The 21443-nt window shown below is 36.8% G+C and overlaps 1 protein-coding gene across 1 annotated transcript in view; it reads right to left on the bottom strand.

The window, feature by feature from the left end:
• SLC9A6 (solute carrier family 9 member A6) overlaps positions 1-21443 on the bottom strand; it is a 50790-nt gene that overhangs the window by 26048 nt on the left and 3299 nt on the right. The window contains exons 2-9 of the mRNA XM_007462899.1: positions 15008-15207; positions 13296-13373; positions 12934-13010; positions 12518-12630; positions 10189-10294; positions 4001-4142; positions 2056-2161; positions 1672-1760 (exon numbers count right to left, since the gene is read on the bottom strand). Of these exons, the coding sequence (XP_007462961.1) occupies positions 1672-1760; positions 2056-2161; positions 4001-4142; positions 10189-10294; positions 12518-12630; positions 12934-13010; positions 13296-13373; positions 15008-15207 (911 nt within the window). The remainder of the gene's footprint in view (positions 1-1671; positions 1761-2055; positions 2162-4000; positions 4143-10188; positions 10295-12517; positions 12631-12933; positions 13011-13295; positions 13374-15007; positions 15208-21443) is intronic.

The following is a 21443-nucleotide window of genomic DNA, read 5'->3' as shown; positions in this document are numbered from 1 at the left end:
AGTGAGAGGCCCACATACGGAAAAAAAAAAAAAAAAAAAAAAGCTAGTAGGAAGGTTAAAAGACAAAAGTAGTAAAATAATCTATATCTGCAATAAGTAGTTAAGGGATACATAAAACAAAAGGATGTAAAATATGATGTCAAAAATAGTAAACGTGGGGCTTCCCTGGTGGTGCAGTGGTTGAGAGTCCGCCTGCCGATGCAGGGGACACGGGTTCGTGCCCTGGTCCGGGAAGATCCCACATGCCACGGAGCGGCTGGGCCCGTGAGCCATGGCTGCTGAGCCTGCGTGTCCGGAGCCTGTGCTCCACAACGGGAGAGGCCACAACAGTGAGAGGCCCACATACCACAAAAATAAAATAAAATAAAATAAACATGGTGGGGGTAAAATGCATTTGAACTTAAGAGCTCAGCAAATATATGCACCCCACTGTTCACTGCAGCATTATTTACGATAGCCAAGATACAGAAGCAACCTAACTGCCTATCAATAGATGAATGAATAAAGAAGATGTGTGTGTGTGTGTGTGTGTGTGTGTGTGTGTGTATACCAAATGGAATATCACTCAACCATGAAAAGGAATGAATTCTTCCCATTTGCAACGACACGGATGGACCTAGAGGGTATTATGCTAAGTATAATAAGTCAGAGAAAGACAAATACTATATGATTTCACTTATATGTGGAATCTAAAAACCAAAAAAAAAGAAGAAATATAACAAAACAGAAAAAGAGTTACAGATACAGAGAACAAACAGGTGGTGGCCAGAGGAGTTGGGGGTGGGGGAAGGAAAGAAATAGGTGATGGAGATTAAGAGGTACAAATTTCAAGTTGCAAAATAAATGAGTCATGGGGATGAAATGTACAGTGTGAGGAATATAGTCAATAACTATGTAATATCTTTGTACAATAACAGATGGTAATTAGACTTATGGTCATCATTTTGAAATGTACAGAAAAACCAAATTGCTATGTTGTATAACAGGAACTAACATAGTGTTGTAGGTCAATTATACTTCAAAACAAACAAACTCATAGAAAAGAAATCAGATTTGTGGTTACCAAAGGTTAGTTGTGGGGAAAGGAGGAATTGGATGAAGGTGGTCAAAAGGTACAAGCTTGCAGTTATAAGATAAATAAGTACTAGGGATGTAATGTACAACATGATAAATAGAATCAACACTGCTGTATGTTACATATGAAAATAGTTAGGACAGTAAATCCTAAGAGTTCTCATCACAAGAAAAATTTTTTTTTTCTATTTCTTTAATTTTGTATCTACATGAGATGATGTGGTTGTCATTTCATGACGTAAGTCAAATCCTTATGCTGTACACCTTAAACTTAGACAGTGCTGTATGCCAATTATATCTCAATAAAACTGGAAGGATAAAAAGCCATTAGACAAGGGAAACAAGGAAAGGAAGCTAACTGACTGACCACTGGAGCCACAATAATAACAGCCCCTGGCTATTCTGCTGACCTATCTATACCCTAAAAGCTGTCACCCTTCAATCTGACAATCCCATCTATCTCTGGAGTCAACAGAAGAGGAGTTGAAATGAGCAGACATCACTTTGAACAGAACAAAGATTATTTTTCAGTAAAGAAAAAATTTGTTTTGCTGCAAGGAGGAAAAGTTTATTCACAAACTATAAAGTTTCTCTTACCTGTTTAGTTCTATGCTGAGACTCCGTGGACAAATTATTGTATGTATAATGGGCCTGTGTGATGCCACAAAACAACACTGCAACCACACCTATAAATACAACAAGTTCCAAGTTCACATAAAAGGAGAGTTCCCAACTTCTATACAGAGGCTCTTATTTTATAGAAGTAAATTAGATGCTTAGTGTTAAAATTTTCAGTTGTGACTTACTTTGTTGAGAGGAACCGCTTCCATTGAAAATCTTTTACTTTCTAAAGTGACAGCATAAATCCCAACCCTAACAAGTGTGTTCAAACACTAGAGGGGTTGGTCCACACACAGAAAAAAATCACTGGCTAAGTCCCTCCTTGTAAGGGTTTACAATTAAAAGGAAAAAGTAACCTACCTGTGAAACCCCATGCTTCAGCCAAGAGGAAGGTACTCCAGGACATCAAGAAGAACAGGCCTGTCTCCAACAACTGGAACTCTCGTAATTTGGTGAACTTTGTCACGTAAGACTGTCAAGGTTGATAACAAGATCTCATAATACAGAAGTGTGACTAGAAGAGATAGTAGTCGAAGCAAGGCAAGCATAAAAGCAAAAGAAGGGTTCTCCAGTCTCTAACACAAAAGTCACAGAATAAGGAGGCACCAGAGCAAAGAAACTGAATACAAGCATTGTACTAAGGAGTCAGCAGCCTTCCCTTCCATGAGAAAGTCCTATAGCTTAGTCCATCCAATTGTTTTATGGGTATCACATGCCTTGCTAGAAACCACACAGTAAAGAATAGACATGACAGTAAAGGACAGGAGTGACAGATCAGATACGCAATGTGCCAACTCTATTAATTTGTGACCCAAAGCAAGACAGCTTCCATAATGATAGCAATTTATATCTATTAAGAAATATGTCATTTCCATGAGATTTCATGTTCATTTAATCCTCTAACACCTCTGTGATGTGGAGTATTCCATGATGAAGAAACTGAGGCACGTCCCTCACTCATACTAGTCTAACAAGTATATGTTACTTGCCAGTGGAAGGGCCCGTGTCAAGCTGTGGCGAATCTCAGGCTGAAGTCTACATTCACTTCAACAACTGTGTACTACAACACAAAGATTAAGTTCCTCAAGGAACTTATGCTAGGGAAGAAATACTGGGCCTTCTTCAGAACTCTTTTCACTGTCCTTTTATGCCTCAGTTCGTCTGTAAAAAGCCCGAAGACAAGTTTCTTCCACCACAAAGCTGAAGTATAGAAAATGAATATATTCTCAGAAAAAGTACTTGTTTTATATGAAAGTAACTTAGAAGTTTTAGAGCTGGAAGCTCTTTGGAGATCAAGCTCCACTCATCTTCCCTGCTGTCCCAGCCCTCTACCTTCCTACACTGAGGTCCCATGAGGTGAAGTATCAATGCTTCTATATCAGAAGCTCCAAAAGGCAGAGGCCACGTCTGTCTTGTTTATCTTTGATACACAGGGCATAGCATGTGGCATGTAGCAGGCAATCAAGAAATTTTTTTGAAGAATGAAACACTGATAATAAAAAGGAAAACTGAAGTTCCAGAATTTTAGGGATATTTGCACTTAAAGAATCCAATAACAGAAAATTTAGATCCATTTATTAAACTATCATTTTCTATTATATTTTAACTTATGAAAGTAAAACTACAATGAGTAAGAAAAAAAGAGGGCTGTTTTTGAATACAAGAATGACTTGCTCAATATTTCTAACAGCAAATTAGTGGCAGTGCATAGGACTCGAGAGCAGAAGGTTAAAATCGGTGACAGCTGAGATGAACTCCCAGCTATCCTAACCTGGGAACCTTATTTTGTTCAACTGGCATCGAGGTCATACATTCCTATTTGTCCTATTAAACGAAGAGCAAAAGACTGCCAGGATGAACAGCTGTACAGAACAAGCAGAGGCTCTTTGGAATATATCTACCTTTATATCAATTTAGTCTACAACCTTAAAGTTCACCCCCATATAAAGCAGAAACTAACACACCATTGTAAAGCAATTATACTCCAATAAAGATGTTAAAAAATAAAAAAATAAAGTGGATGGATCTTAAAAAAAAACACAAAAGTTCACCCCCAAAGGGTCACTGTGTCCAATTAGAATTCTGTAGTGAGTGTTTGAGGGCATGAAGTCCTACACAAAACAATGAAATTCTTTTATTTATTTATTGGTAAAGATGATTGCCTAATGTTTTCAAACCAAGTACTTGCTTATAAGGTTCATAATTATAACACGATGTCAATTATGGAACTAGTGGAGACCATGGAACACAGTATTCAATGACTCTGTGAGGTTAACAAGAAAAGATAAATAGAATAAAAGGATATTAAAGCTGTCACCACTCCAGTAGCAGCACCCATTGCGAAAGAGCCACTGAAGATTCCAAGGAAAATCCCGATAGACTTAAACATGGCTGTGACATCAAAGGTGTGGCTGTTGTCTCCGGCTGGCTGGTATGCTACTATTGAGCTACAAAAGAGAGGTGGTTCTTACTTCTAGAGGCAACTTTTACTTTTAAAACATTATCTAAAAAAAGAGTAAAATAAATTTTAAAAAATTACCTCGTGTAGAGCTTGAAGATGAAATCAGAGGGCGTAAAAACCAAAAACTTTGGATTTGAATTGCCAAAATAAGGTTGGACCAAGCCTTTTCCTCCAGCCTCAAGATACTGTGCAGTACTATTCTTTTGTGACTCTGTTTATGACTTACTGGTACTGAGTGCCTGAAAGCCCTAATGTACTAATATGAACAAACTAATGAAAAATCCCCCGTATTTCCAACAGAGGCATAAGAATATAAAGAATATTGTTCAATACTCAACCCGGTCACATTTTGTTTTTCCTGTGGGAAAAAAAAAGATGACTAAAGTACCCTTTCAACTTTTAGAATACCAGAATGGGCCCAATGCCTCCTATCTATTCATTCACTGAAATGGACTTTTATAGATAAAAGGGCTTGAAAGGCCTGCCAAGGAATTAGAATCCACTTGACAGTACTTTTAGCATACCCAGCTGGATCCTCCACCTCGAACTTCTGAAAGAAAGCCACTCTGTAAGAGGCCAAGACAAGCAATTAGAAGGGACACTCTCCATCTTGAACTCACAGTTCAAACCTAGTCTAAAAATACTTCTTTTAAAACAGTCGCCCCAGGAAGTAAATACAGCAGAGAAAATCACTTGCTAGTGGGTCTCTGGCAAGAGCGCCTACCATTACTAAAATCAGTTCTCATCTCAGTTAATTGAGGTGCCAGTGTTTTTATAATAAATCCAGACTCAAAGACATCATGCAAGTCATGTCGAAGAAAAGAAGCAGAAAAAACACATTCCGAAGAATATAATGAATTCTCCCTGTGGTTACTGCAATGTTTTTTATGGTTCAAGGCTAAAAAATGGCTTTGCTATACCATGTTTACCAAGTTCTCTTCATACCTCCCTGGTTAAACTAAAAAACAGAACAAAACAAAATAAAATCTAAGACCAAGCTAAAATTTCCTAATTTTACCTAGTTTATTGAAGTATGACTCTAACATGAATTTCTGGTAATGGCATCTAGAAATTTCTGAGACTCAATCTGAATTGAAAAATTTAAACATTTGCATTTAAATCTTCAAAGTGACCAGATCATTTTGGAACTGGTAGATTTGATATTATTTCAGTGAATAGGAAATGGCCTTTAATGTCATGCTATCTTACCTACACATAAAGGGCTCCACCACTGTAAATGAGATTTGACTACATTATAGCATGAAAATATAGCGGCTGGCTGGAGAAAAGAAAGGATATTGCTACAATAACCTTCCTCCCTGGCGATAGTTTTCAAAATGCTGGCAAGAACAAACTATCGATGCCATGCCTCCTGAGACTGCTTTCCCTGGATTGGTTCATGGAAATTCAAGATTCACACTAATCATTATTTTATTCTTTAATCATTAAAATGTATAAGAACACAGGAAAAGCATGGTGGGCTGAGAAGAGATGACAGGTTTGTTTTCTTCCTTTTCAGTCAAATGTTGGCCTCTGGATTGAAATCTTAATTCATCTTTTCTACATCAGTCAACAGTAGCATTTTTATGAATACTTAAAAAAAATCCTGAGAGTAATACAATGTACAGTTTAGGGGGAAAAAATCACCCCATCATTCCACTACCCTGACAGATCTATTATTTTCCTTCTGTACTTCTTTCACCTCTTTTTGTTACATGCATGCTATTTCATGTTTAGTTTGTAATCATAGTGAACATATGGTTTTGAATTCTGCTTCTTCAACTGACAATGACATAAGAATTATTAGTCTAAATGTGTTTTTTTAAGACTTCAAAAATGATCCAAATGGATATACTAATTTATTTAACCATTTCCTCTCTGTCGGACATTTAAAAATTTTGCTTCTACTATTTGTGCTACTATAAATAACAGTGTGAAAGAACTTATTTGTGCTTTCTACAAATTTTGGACTATTTTCCTGTGCTACATTCCTAGAAATAGGGTATTACTATACCTATGGCTCCTTTTACATGTTGAACAATGGCTTTCAAATAGATCTGTATTACATTTCAGGAGGGAAATACGACTACATCTCTCAATGTTTCAGTGATCATATCCATTGGCCTAGAAATTCTACTTCTAAAAAATATCCTACAGAAATACTCTCAAGGATTCACACAGATTTACACGTTCACTGCAGTGCTATTCGCAATAGTACGATATTAGAAAACACCAAATATTAATCAACAGGGGGTTGGAGAAGTAAATTTGTAGTGCATTCATACAATGGGATAATGGAGGTATTAATACAGTACAATGTCTATGTGAAAAAAGCAAGTTACAGAAAAGCATGTATAGTGCTATGCCTCTTTTTGTTTAAAAGTTAATATATTTATATATATATATTTATATGCTAATATCCTAATGGAAACAATCTGGATGAAAACCTTAATAGTGGTTATTTCTGAGAGCTGAAATTTCAGGAATTTTCTACTTTTGAATAATTTTCAACTACTTTGAATATTAATTTTATTATCATAATGATAAAAGATAAAATATAAAAGAGTAGGTAATACCAATTTCAATGTCAACAACAATGTACAAGTGATATAGTTTTACAACTCCAGGGTTTCTCAATCCTGGCATTATTGATATTTGCGGCCAGATAATCATCTGTTGGGTGGTGGGTGCTGTCCAGTGTATTGAAGGATATTTAGCAGCACCCCTGGCTTCTACCCACTAGATGCCAGGAGCAACCTCCTCCCATTCATGATAACCAAAATGTCCCCAGACATTGCCAAATATCCCCTGGTTGGGGGGCGGGGGGCTGCAAAACTGTCCCCGGTTAAGAACGACTGTACTAGACCATTACCAGCAGTAACTATTTTCACTAACAATTTTTTGTCTTGTTAACTGAATAGGTAAAAATGGCCACTAATTTAATATGTATATCTCTGATAACCAGTAAAGTTAAACAGTTTGTCAGCCATGTTTGTTTACTCACACTTATATTCTATAAAATGTAAATGACCCTAAAAACATATTTTAAAGTAGTATGAATTTAGGTCTCCAGGGTAATCATGGTATATCCATTCAGAGGTATGCTATGCAACTTAGACTTCATCTCTAACTAGATATGTATGACACTATATCAGTACACACAGCTCTACCTCATACAGCAACATATGAGGGAACCAGTTTCACTCCACCCTCACCAGATTAAAAGCATTAACGTTAACAAAAAAAAAAAGTCACTGCTAACCTAACAGGTCAAAAAGCAAACAAAAACAACTTCCAACATAAATTTCAAGAACAGATGTCTTAACCTGTTAATTGCCAAGCAGAAGTCCTTCAGAAAGGGGCCCCCCTCTTTGGAAAAGGCTGTTTCTACAGAATATACACATTAGAAAATCATCAAACAGAAGTCAACACAAGGTAGACTATTTCTATCTAACGTACTTTTAGAGGCAAATGAAAGATGATGAAAAACATAACGCCGAGCACTCCAGCTAGTGACCTCCCATAGCCAGCAACATCACTGGTTTCCCTTCATCTTTTGGGCAGGAACTCATTTGCTCACTTCTATTAAGATACTTACACAGCTAACGATTCCCTGGGTATGATACTCTTTAGATACAGTCCTTCTCCACCACAGTTCCACCAGACTATGGAATGAGTTAACTCATCGCCTGTGAATCTAGAATAGTACTAGCTATGTACCATCCTTAGGAAAACTGAGGAAAGAATCACTTGAATCGTTCTATACAAGGCTTAAATTCTCTCACACGACCCTGTTTGAGAAAGGTTGCAACAGAAGGACAAGAAGTCCTTTCCCCTTTGTGAGAAGTGTAATGGAAAGGGCATTCTCCTTCTAACACATTTATTCTTCACCAACACTGATACGTACACCCCCAAGCTCAAAATTTTCCGATGAGTTTTCTTCTTTTAATACTATTCAACTGTACTTAAAGTTGCAGGAAATAAGTTACTTCATTAATGGAAAAACTAAGGCACAGGGCACATCAGCTTAAGATAGGACCAGAAAAGAGATTTTTCTGACTCTTAATCCATTAGGGCAATGAGGAAGGAACACGTATTAATAAAGATGATTAAGTAGCAGAATAATTATCTAGGATGGCGAATTGATGCTAAAAGTAACTGCCTGTACCCTATTCTCTTCGTCTGGTAGCACTGGTGATCTTACATGTTGTTATGTGCTGAAAACGTCAACAATCTTTGTAGCTTCATTTTTTTTATATAACATGTAAGTTATAACCACACTATCCATTTCTTCCTCCCTTCAAACAACAGAAAACTTTTACTTTGCACCTATCATCCTTCAAGGTACATACATTTAGTATCAATATTAGTTCTAGCCTTTGGGCTTTATTTCTTAAATTAAATTTACATTAGTTGTAGACAGCTGCAAAAAATCTGGCAATAAATATGGTGGAGGGGGTAGAATTTATATACATTACATTCACAAAAGAAGATTTGATCTTTTGCACATCTTCATAAACAACATTTAAGGGATTAGTGTTACATCTCAGAAAGGATCATTTTCACTTTGCTGTTAGACAATGGGGGCAATCAAGCTGTGTAAACCAGAGTCAGTTACTGATTACTCTTTTATAGTCAATGAAGTGGAAATTAAGGAGAGAAATAAAAGTAAGGAGGAAAGGTGAAGGGGTTTTACTTCTCTCTTGTAGAAAGTTCTGGTGTGGAGTAAAGGCAACTGTCTATAGGGTTAGATATTTGCTTAGTAGGGGTGAGTTGGCAGGACTGAGTTCCTCAGAGGTTCAGATCCATTCTTTCACCTGCAAACACCTTCTGGTAGCATGTATAGTAATTTCTACAATTAGATTAAAATATTGCTCATTTTCATTGTCTTTAAAAAGTGTATTATTTAATACTTCTAAAAATTAAAAAGTTTCTGAAATGATTATGTTAAATAAGAGAAATATGAATTAGACTATGAGGTATTTCTCAATCATCAAATTGGCAAAGATACCAAAGTCTGACAAATACTCTGTTGGTGAAGCTATGAGGAAACAGGCACTCCCACAATTTGGTGGTTAAAATGCAAAATAGCATAATACTTTTGACAGGCAATTTAGCAATGTAACAAAATTACAAATGTATTTACCCTTTAAGCCACTCATCTCACTTCTGGGAATTTATCCTACCAATATACCAGTGCACATATAAAACAGGTTAAGTTCAAGGTTAATCACTGCAGCATTATTTGGGATAGCAAAGAATTGAAAACCCTTTATGATTCCACCAATAGGAGACTGATTAAATAAACTATAGTACAGTTCATAGAATACTATGCGCCTGCAAACAAAGAATGAGAAAATTCCTTGTTTTGATACAGAAAGATCTCCAGAATATAGTTATGTGAGAGAAAGTCAGGTAGGTATAGAACATATACAGCATGCTACTTTTAAAATAAGAAATAAGAGGCAAATAAGAATATTTATTCATATGTGTGCTTACATTTGAATAAAGAAATACTAGGATACACAAGAAACTAATAAAATGGTTACCTATGTAAGGGGCTATGGGGACAGGTGGATGAGGACAGGAGTAAGAACGTGACTTTTCAATGTATACCTTTCTATATCGCTGTGATTTTTGAACCATGTGAATATATATGTACGCCAAAAATTTAATTTGATGAAAAACTAAAACGTCCATGTTATAATGTTAAAACAGAATACAAAATTATACATACACTATAATCACAACTATGTAAAAATACTATGCATAGAAAAAAAAAATTTTTTTAAATGTCCTAGAATGTTTACAGTAATTGTCTTTAGGTGTCAGGAGTACATATCATTTTTTCCCTTCCTTTTCTTCCATGCAATTTCCATGTTATCTATAAGTATATATTTCTTCAAGAGGAAAAAAATGCTTCCGTTTTTCAAATGTTTCCATTCATAATGCACTTCACTCAATAAATGACTTCTGGTTCTTAGAACCCTAACGTTCAATATACACAATATAATAAGAAAACAAACACTTACGAAGATAGCACTATGGCAACAGCATCATTGAGGACACTTTCACCAAAAAGAAGTGCATAGAGTTCAACATCAACTTGAAGCTCGTGGAATATGGCAAGAACAGTCACTAGCAAGTAGAAAGAGTCAGAGGAATATTAAGACATTACAAATATAACATTTTCCCCTCCACAGATGATCGTAATAGCTATTTAGAAATTCATTCTTCATCTCAGAATTCAATCCTAATAAACATTCTCTTACCATATCAAAGATTCAGTAATTTTATGTCAATATTTTTCTTTTCCATAACTGTGTACCTGTAATATCTCCCTTCTCTCTCTTACAAATAGCTGAAAATAACCTTGGAGGACTGAGTTGGCCTACATTCTTCATGCAAATGCTAATAATCTTGTCTTGTACATTTCTTTTCCATAAAAAATACATGCAGAATTTCTTACAGACCAGGTGATCATTAATCTTTGATGAAGAAAACTATTATGAAAAGCATTTCCTGCTGCAAACTTCATTTTTTCCTCGGAGCCTTACAACTCACTTCTATTTGACTTGCAAATTTCAAGCACACCAGTTTAGCAAAGACAGTAAGAAATGAAAACACAAGTTTGGTTTTCGGTTGGGATAAAATTTATGACCAGAATTACAGCTGCTATATTTAACTTAATAAGAATCCAATCAACAGGCTATTACAGCTTGAGAAGAAAAAAAAACCTTCTCTTAGGAAACAATTACATGAGAATTCTTAGAAAATCAGAAGAGACTGAAGTTGCATTATAACTTTAATTGCTGAGTCACGTACAGCTTGCTTGCTAAGTAAACCCAAGCAGACATGAAAGATTATTATAACCAGAGCTGGGAGAGCCTCTTCAAATGCCAACCAAAAAACAGGAAGCTTGTATTTTAAAAGATATAGTTTCTACTGCAAAGCATTTCATCTGGAATATCCTGATATCAAAGCTAACCAAGAGAAGGAGAAAAGGAGGGCAGGAGCAATGCTGTAGAATTTTAAAAAGAGAACCTATGGCTCATCCTTCTATCAAGTGAACAATTGCAAAATGATAGAATTATTATACGGGCAAATACCTATATAATTCAGAAGAAATATAACTATCCAGCTTTATATAAGCAGAACAGTTTTGCTTGAGCCATACAGGCAATACTCCCACCAAAACAAAACCAGTTTTAAGTAATGTAGCCAGTCCAACTGACTCAGGTTTCTCATAGATTTTGAAAAGTCGAGGACCTTGCTTCTAGTAAGAGAACAAGGAAAACAGAGACCACTGGCTTCCTGCAAAAACCATCCCAACTTCATACTGATAATGGGAACAGCTACAAACAGTAAGGAGGCAGCCCTGACCATCTTTAAGGAGGCGATTTTCTTTTCAGTTCTAAAAATGCCAAACTATACAAATACCTCTCTAAAATGTCCTCTGAGCTTCTAAAATCATCTCTTATAGAGTAAAGAGCATATTTTCCTACTTTCTATAACACCCTGTGTTATCAGAGTCAACACAGGAATTCAGAGATAACCTTTGACTATGCTGGATGATATTTAAAGAAGATTATTAACTTACAAGGTCAAAGGGTAAAAGAGAACAAACCTCTACCAAGGATCTAAAATCTAGCATCAGTAAAAGAAAACTTGCATCCTTAGTTCAAAAAATGCAGTCTCTGCTCTTCAGCCTATATATTCTCTAAGTTCTTAATCTGAATGTAGCTGTGAAGCTCACCAATACTATATTAGAAAAACTACAATTTAACTCATCTAACTCAATACAATTAAATTCATTCTCTAGTCATGCTAATATCAAAATTATTTTATAATCCGAAAGCCAATTTTATAAAAACAATTCTTTAATGTATATTCCTGCCCACCAATGACCCCAAATCACACTTGTTCTAGCACAACAGCCTTCTAACAATCATTTTAAAACTTTTTTTCTTACTCTTAAATGCAGATAGCTGAATGTAAACAGATTTTTAGGGATCTGTTTTCTAGAGGCTTGAAAGGAAATGTATAATTATTACCCATCTTAACTAATATAGTTCATCTTCTATACCCAGTCACTAGGGATAGAGACCAACCTGACCCTCATTTAAACATCATCAAATTGTGGACTAGTAATAGGAAATACAGTAAAAAGAAACAAATGTGTGCTTAAGCCAAAAGGAGGCATTAATTTTGTTTTTTTCCTCCACAGTTGGAAAGTATAGTAAGATGGGGAGTACCTAATCCTGAATTCTACACCTCAAAGGAAGAAATACGTACATGTGTGTTGATGGAAAACCACTGTACAACTTAAGTACTTAAGCTCCACACTCATGTAAAACATACCTGGATCAGTTGCTGATACGATGGCACCAAACAGCAGGCAATCTGTAAAGTAAAAATCTCCCGCAAGTTGTCCAGTTACTTTCATCAGTGTTACACAGCCATACATTATTGATCTGTTCAATAAACATATGTCTACTTTAGAAAAAAAATCAACTGTTAAATAAGTTACAATACAGTAAGAACAGAAAGATGGGTCTACTGTAGTACTTTGTGACTAATCCCAAATTTACTGCATGTCATTTAAATATGGTAATGCCTTAGCCTTAAGGAAAATTCAAACAACTTATCTGTGTGAATACATTTTACTGCAAAAGTTCTCGGACACATTCGAGAATACAATACTGCAGAAGTCAAATATGTATTATTTTTAAATGATAATTTGAAGGCTAAAAGTGTTTTAAGCTTCAAGTACTTACCCAATTACGAAACAAGAAATTGCGGTTCCAAGAAAAGCATACGCTAAGATAGACCCAAGGTTTCGAAAGAAATGTCTCTGACAGAAAAAAAAAAGTTACACTGTGTTAGAATACTCACCAATTATTTAAAAAAGAAAAGGTTTTCTATTCTAGTGTGCTATGCTAATATTAAGTGCATTATTCATTCAAGGAAATAAGAGAAAGAATTTTTGTATGGGCATAAACTTCAGCATGTCAAAAGGACAGGAGAGGGAGGAGGGAGGGGAACCTGGAAGGAACTGCCTGTTTCTGAAGGTGTTGAAGATGATAAAGCCCATGGAGTTTAAGGCTGTTCAAACTATATGAAATACAAAAGCACTTACTCTTTTCAGACTATATCCCGCATAAAATATGATAGGAGGAAGTAATATGTTGAAAAATACTTCTGGATCAAAAGTAACCTGTTAAAATAAAGAGTTCTTTTAGATGAATTCCCTCAGAAGATTTCTTATTACATTATCAAATGAGCAAAAACAAAAAAAGATTAAATGTTAAACTGGCAAAAGGCAAGAATATTACCACTGTGGTAAGTGAAAAATATTTCATATAGGATAGCTGTTATTCCACTTCTCAACCAAATGACAAGGAGATGATAGCATTGGAACAATCAGTTAAGTCCTATCTGTGCAAAGTATCTTAAAATACTATGATAGCAAAAATTTTTTAAATAAGAGAAAGTATGAACATGTCTGTTTTAAATAAGAGACCCAAAACTGGCAACATAAAATTTGGGGGTACAGCATTGTTGTTGGCAAGAGGAAACAGACTTCTTGCATAGGTAACATCTCTAAAGGTATATAACATAATATTGTGGTAAAAAGTTTCTCTACAAGTCAGATTTCTAGTCTTGACAGCCCATTCCTTTTTTTTTTTTTATTTGCGGTACGCGGGCCTTTCACTGTTGTGACCTCTCCCTTTGCGGAGCACAGGCTCCGGAAGCGCAGGCTCAGCGGCCATGGCTCACGGGCCCAGCGGCCATGGCTCACGGGCCCAGCCGCTCTGCGGCATGTGGGATCTTCCCGGACCGGGGCACGAACCCGCGTCCCCTGCATCGGCAGGCGCACTCTCAACCACTGTGCCACCAGGGAAGCCCCAGCCCATTCCTTTTAATACCTATTCCCTATAATAATACAGACGCCCCCTTCTGTTCATAAGGCTGTAGTATTTGACATGAACACAGAGCAGCTACACATACTCATGCTAAAATTTCATTTCCTAGAACTCTTAAGGGACTGGAATTTTCCACAGGTGGAAAAAAAACTCTTGCTGCAAAGTAAACTGTAAGTTCATATGAAATTTTTAAAAGCATTAAAGATGGTCAGGAACACAACCAAGTAGCTATAAAAGCCAAGTCCTGCCAATGTAGAAGGCAGAAGTGGAGGCAAATGGCCAAGGGTGGGCGATAACAGAGACATGAGCAAAGAGGCCCTGAGAAGCTTCAGGATGGCAACTATGGGGAGGACAGGAGAAAGCAGCTCCAGGAATGTCTGGAAGCCAGTAAGACTGCAACCCAACCTACATCAAGGTTCATGCACACCGTGGTACAGTACCTGATACTCAGGCTGAGGCCCCTGAATTTGTGCCAGATTATGAATCAAAGAAAGATTAACTTGTGCTCAGCACAGAACACAATCAAGGCAAGAAAGAATTCAAAAAAATATTAATGGAATATTTTAGGTATTATCAAATAAACTCAATGTGCTAAAGTACTATAAAACTCTAAGGGCCATAAGCAAATTGAAAGAAACACTTATAAATTCTGCTTCACTCAATACTGGTCACCATTTATTACAACTGTAAACATTACAGAGTGAAACAAAAAGGGTTGTAGTACTTAGCCTCAATCAGAAAAGCAAACTATAGACATGTCAATTTCCTTAGCCTTGCATTACATTCGTTAATTGAGGTTTTACTCCATTTGAAAAGACTGATTATTCTAAATATCATTAAAAATGCATTATTTTTCTCCTGAATCACTTTGCTGCTATTATATACCTTAAAAAAATCCAAAGATTCCCTTTAACAAAGAACTTACCTTTCTAAGCATTTCATTATCTTGAACGTTATTGAGCTCATGTGAACTGATCTCTCCTTTCAGCGTATACTCATAAAATTTTCCACTAACATTTACCAATAAGGTAGTTGGGCTTGACTGCACTTCACAGCTCAGGGTCACATTATTCACATCACTTGGAACATGAATGCCATATCGAAGCACAAGGCCCACCAAAAGACCTGGAAATAATAAAAGAATAATATAAGCTCTTCTTTCAGACAGACTACTTCTTTTGTACCCCACACATACCTTTGAATTGATAACAGAAAACCTCTTATGATAGTCCCTTGTGATTCTAAACTCATTTTTAGACCAAATGAAGTTACATTTTAAAGTATTACTAAATTCACAAATCTAAGAGTTCGATATTCATATAAGCCAGTGGGACGGGAAGGGAAAACATTCCCTAGGGTAACAACGTGTATCATTGCATCCCTAGATCAAGATATAAATAAGTGATCAGGAAGGTAACAAAATGAGGAAATACCTTCAAGTCATCTGTACACAGAATATGCTCCAAGGTGTCCCAACCTAACTGTGTAATCATGTTAGAAATGTGTTTACCACCTCCATCCATCAATTCACAAGACTTAAACACATGCATTTCTCAAGTTATTGCTAAATCACATGGCTGGCCAAATAACACAAATTTTACAAATTGGAAAGTCAATAATTTTTCTAGATTGATTGAGTTCTTCTAATACTAAAAGGTGAGATTTTAATTTTAAAATGTTTCAAAATCAAAACATGGAACAGAAGTCCTGACTTTGACACTATGATGTCAATGTATTGCTGGAATTTTACTTAGATCATCATATTGACATTCAAATATGCACAATGATCTAGGTACTATAAACCTATACTGATCAAAATGTTTAATAATGATTTTATTGATATAATTCTATACCACAAAGTTTACCCTTTTAAACTGTACAATTCAGTGGCTTTTAGTATATTCGCAAAGTTGGATATTGATCACTACTATCCAATTCCAAAACATTTTCATTGCTCCACAAAGAAACGCTAGACCTATTAGCATCACTCTCCATTTCCCCCACCCTGACTCACATCCCCCGGCAACCACGAATCTACTTTTTCTCTATGCCTATTCTGGACATTTCATATAAGTAGAATCCTACAATATGTGACCTTTTATGTCTGGCTTCTTTTACTTAGCATAATGTTTTCAGGGTTTATCCATATTGCAGCATGTACCAGTGCTTCATTCCTTTTTACGGTCAAATAATGTTCCAGTGTATAGATACACCTCAACTGCAGATTGAACTCAAACGTCTGGAACTTTCCTTAACTCCACTATTAGTGGCATTTTACCTTCCTGTCTCCTTTCTCCTTTCTCTTTCACCCTAACCAGTCAGCCTTTCTTTTAATATATGTGATTGGACTACTATGCTAAGTAGGCCCCCGGGGTTCACAGATGAAAACAAGGTCCCGCCTTCAAGTAGCTCTCAGTCCAGTTGGTGAAAACAGACTGAATAAACAATTATAACACGATATATATGTATGTGTGTGTGTGTGTATACACACACACACACACACACACACACACACACACACACACACATACACATATACAAGGTATTATACAAGGTATTATAAAAACAGAAAAGATGTACCTAAGCAAGCCTGAGGCAGTGGGACATTAGGAAAGTCTTTCCAGAGGTGTCACCTAAGCAAGTAACAAAGTAAGAGAAAATGGTTGTCCAGGTAGGAGGAATAGTAGTACATACCCAGTCAAGGAAGAGTGAGAAAACACAGACCATTTAGGGAATCATAAATAGTTCAGTATGGCTGGGATATAAAGTGGCAAGAGTTGAGGTGTGAAACAAGAGACCTCGCATGTTGGGGAAGGGAGTGTAGACTTTGTCCTGAAAGCAAAATGAAGCCACAGAACCACAGATGTCAAAGGGCTTAACATCAGATTTTTATTTTAGCAAGACTGGTCTAGACTACAGAGGTTCAGAAAGGCCAGATAGAAGGCCACTGAGGTCATTCACGCACTAAGAGCGCAGGGCCTAATCTAAGGGAGCAGAGATAGGGAGAGAGGGGGATTTTTTTAAAAAAAGTATTATCTTGTAGAAGGATGTGGTGACTGACTGGACTGGGAGGAAGGGAGATGAAAAACTAAGAGGAACCTAAACTGACTTGGCAACTAGATGGGTAAGCTGGGCTAGGCAATCAGGGGGGTAGGAGGGCCAGTCAGTGGGACAGGGAACAGACTTACAGGGGGAAATGTGCAGCTCCGTTTTGCACATGTTGAGTTTGATGTACCTGTGACACATGCACAGTTGAGTATGTGGGATCCGGACCTCAAGGAAGGGGGTGGATCTGGACTGGAGATATACACTTAGCAGTCATAAGATGGTTGAAGTGAAGCACCAATGGGATTACTTAGGGAGCAAACAAAGAGGGAAGAGGACTATGGATATATGCTCAGAGTTTTATGCCAAAATTAAGGGGTTGGTAGAGGAGGAGGAGATGATGAAGGAGTCTAAGAAAGAAAAGCCACAGGAGTAGGAAGAACAGAGGAGGAAGTGGTGAAAACTACCAAATGCTGCAGCAAAGTCGAGGAAGACAGGCATTAAGAAGTGTCCATTGGGTTTGGCAACAAGGAGGTCACAGGTGACCTTGCTAAGAGCAGTTTGAGTGAAGAGGTGGGAGCAGAAGCCAGACCAGAGTGGGAAGTGATAAAGCAGAAACGGGGAGTGTAAGAGCAGTAGTTGGCTGAGAAGGGAGGAGGAAGCAGAGATGAAGGATCCTCCTGGTCAACTTACAGTCACGTGTATTTTTTTTAAGTGAGCAGCAACGAGTAACTGGTAAACAGTACAATGACATCGACTCTAAAAAACGTTTTAACAAAGGTTCAGATTTAAAATAAATGAAAGATAAAATATTTGCAAATCATATCCTGATAAGGGGCTAATATCCAAAATATATAAGGAACTCATACAACTCAAAACCAAAATAACAATCTGATTAAAAAATGGGCAGAGGATCTAAATAGACATTTTTCCAAAAAAGACACACAGATGGCCAGTGGTACATAAAAAGATGCTCAATATCACTAATCATCAGGGAAATGCAAATCAAAAGCACAATGAGATGTCACTTCACACCTGTTAGAATGGCAATTATAAAAAAGACAAAAAATGGCAAGTGTTGGCAAGGATGTGGAGAAAAGAGAACCCTTATGTGCTGTTGGTGGGAATGTAAACTGGTGCAGCCAGTATGGAAAACAGTATGGAGCTTCCACAACAAATTAAAAAAAGAGCTACTATATGATCCAGCAATTGCACTTTTGGGTATTTACCCAAGGAAAATGAAAACATTAACTCAAAAAGATATATGCACCCCTATGTTCATTGCAGCATTATTTACGATAGCCAGGATATGGAAACAACCTAAGTGTCCACTGATAGATGAACGGATAAGATACGGTACATAAACACCATGGAATATTATTTAGCCATGAAAAAGAATGGAATTTTGCCATTTGAAACAACATGGATGGAGCTCAAGGGCATTATGCTAAGTGAAATTAGTTAGACAAAGAAACACAAATACCGTATTCTCTCTCTTATATGTGGAATCTAAAAATAAAAATAAAAAACAAAGCTCAGTAGATACACAGATCAGATTGGCAGTTGCCAGAGACACGGGGACAGGGATGGGAGGTGGTAGAAATGGGTGAAGGGGGTATAAATTTATTTAAAATTTAAAAATAATAAATGCAAGATACACTTTGAAAATATCTCACCTCCAAAAAAAAAAAACAAAATTAAAAAGTGATGGCTGGATATCAACCATGTTTGATAAACATAACCTGGGAGAGAAAAGGCTATCAATCCATAGTCATCCTGCCTATATGATATAGGAACAGCTCTTTTCTCTACTATCTCACAAGACCTTCTAATTAAGATGTTCAGTAGTACTAAGTTATCCCATTACATTTATGTGTAAAAATCACAGTTAAGCTACTACAAACAGTAAAAATATCAGCAAAAATTCTTTCCATATCCCCAAGCTTGACTGTGTAAGGAAGAGTACCCACTGGTTCTACCGCGCCCTGACCCAATGCTGAAATGTCACCGGGTGCCCTGAGGAGGGCTCAGCACTTGGACAAATCTGAAACACACACCTTGGCAGTTAGAACACCAGCAAGGAGAATAATTACTTAGGTTGGAAAAAATCAAGATCCTTTTATTACAGCATCAGACAGCTGAAAAATTGGAATTTCTTTGAATACAGTTGACAGATCAAGTTAACTTCGGTTCTGTGAAAGGTCAAATCCTAATCATGGAGTTAAAGCAATTCTCACTAAACAGAAAGTACACAAAAGGAGTGCTTTGTTAAGGGGATAAGGCAGAAAATTCTAGCCTCCTACATAGATAGAGGCACAAAAACTACTGATATCATGAAATTTAAAATTATCACTAACAGGCAACAAAGAGTACAACCACAAAGAGGTATCTTTCACAAAACAGAGAAGTCCCATTCCTCCTACACATTCCTGACCCTCTTGTGCTGGAGACCCTCCCAGGGATACAGAACTCAGTATCACCCAAGTCCCCAACACTGTATGAGTCTCACAGTGGAAATTGGTTTTCTAATGGATTTCAGCACATTCTTCCAGATTATCACACTAGAAGCCTCTAATAGTCAAAAATATGGAAGGAACATCACTGGGGTATTGAGTGTGGCCAAAATTGATAAGATTTCTACAGATTAAAAAGTGTATGTATGTGTGTGTGTGTGTGTGTATTTATCTATGTGTGTGTATATTGTGTGTATGTACATATATAACACTTATTTACTTCTTGAAGAATGCTGTTAGATTCTGTCTGAAAAGCTAATTGAACTACTACAAATCTCTCAGTCATTATTTTCTCATCTATAAAATGGGGATAAATGACTTGCCCAACATTATTTGGCATTAAGTGGCAAAACCAGAACTGAAATCTGGATTTTCTATTTCCAAAGTCTCTATAATTTTCTAATCACCTCCTTGCTCTCTCATCACTACTAACTTGCTTTCCGGTGGTTATGTCTCCATTCTCTCATAAGCTTCCCTCACAACTCACCTCCAAAACCCCTGTAACTTTAAGTGTTAACTCCCTTCATATCCAACCTTACTAAATTTAGTACAGTAGAGTGTAGGAGAAAAAGCACAAGTTTGGAAGGCAGATAGAAGTATGAATTCTGGCTCCATCAAGTTCTAGTCTGTGATCCTAGGGTACATAACTTCTCACTGAACCTCAGTTTCCTCATATGTAGTGATGATAATACTAACCTGTTTTGTCTTTATAGATAAGTTTTATCTCTTCGACATGAGGCAATATGGTTTAAGGTGCTAAGAGAATGGGGCTCCTGAGGCTGATTGACTGTGTTTGAATCCTGCCTTAATACTTACAAGTTATGTGACTTCGGGCAGGTCATTTAACCTTGCTGTGCCCCAATTTCCTCATCTGTAAAATGGGAAAGATAATAGTACCCGTCTCACAGGGTCGTTATGAGGTTTAAATGAGATGATATTTGTTGAGCACCTAAGCGGTGTCTAACACATTATAATGCTCAGTAAACACTGCCTATTCAGTCACTAGATTGTAAGTGCTTTGTGGAGAGGGATGATGACTCATATCTGTATTTCTCATCATATCGCATACATCAAAGACACTTAATAAATATTTATTGATAAATAGCATTAGTTAAACCTAGGACTCTGGATGCTGTAGTTTAAGGCATAATAAATACTGCTTCCCTGTCTTCTGCTTTTTATACCATCTGTAAGCATACTGCAGTAAGTGATCACTTTTCAGACTTACTAACGGTGACTCACTTTTAAGCTTCTTAAGCAAGCTAGCCCAATGAACAGAACACTTGGGTGCTTCGACATTGTAACTGGGGCAATTAGGCTATATTACAATCTAGAAACTGACCACATTGGCAACTTAATCTCTCTCTCTCTTTTTACCCTGGCTTCTCAAAAAAATAAAGGAGAATCTTATTTTAAGTAGCATTTTTCTGGGATTTAGATGGCTAAATCATCAGTGGGCTGAATCTTGGAGGTCTGGACATTCCCAGAGTAAGAAGCCCTTTCATCTGGAAGTCAAGCTGAAAAATAAAGGTCTTAAAATAATATATTAACGTAACAGCTATAATGGTACAAGAGTTGTAAAAATAGGTAAATGGCAGATGGTAATTAGGATTAGAAAATGTCCATTTCCATGGCAGTGAAAATACTTTGACCCAGCCCCATCTTTTCTCAAACTGGACTTGGGAGTTGGTCAGGAGGCTGTTCATCCACAGCCCCCATCACCCATATTGAGAAAATGAGACAGGCTAAAGAATGCCAAGTCGTGGCAAATCAACCCAATTCGACTCACAGATAACACTCTTT

Source organism: Lipotes vexillifer, unplaced genomic scaffold, assembly GCF_000442215.2.
Source record: "Lipotes vexillifer unplaced genomic scaffold, Lipotes_vexillifer_v1.1 scaffold481, whole genome shotgun sequence".
NCBI classification, from domain to species: domain Eukaryota; kingdom Metazoa; phylum Chordata; class Mammalia; order Artiodactyla; family Lipotidae; genus Lipotes; species Lipotes vexillifer.
Note: the sequence above shows the minus strand (reverse complement) of the source record. Positions and strands in the feature narration are given on the sequence as shown.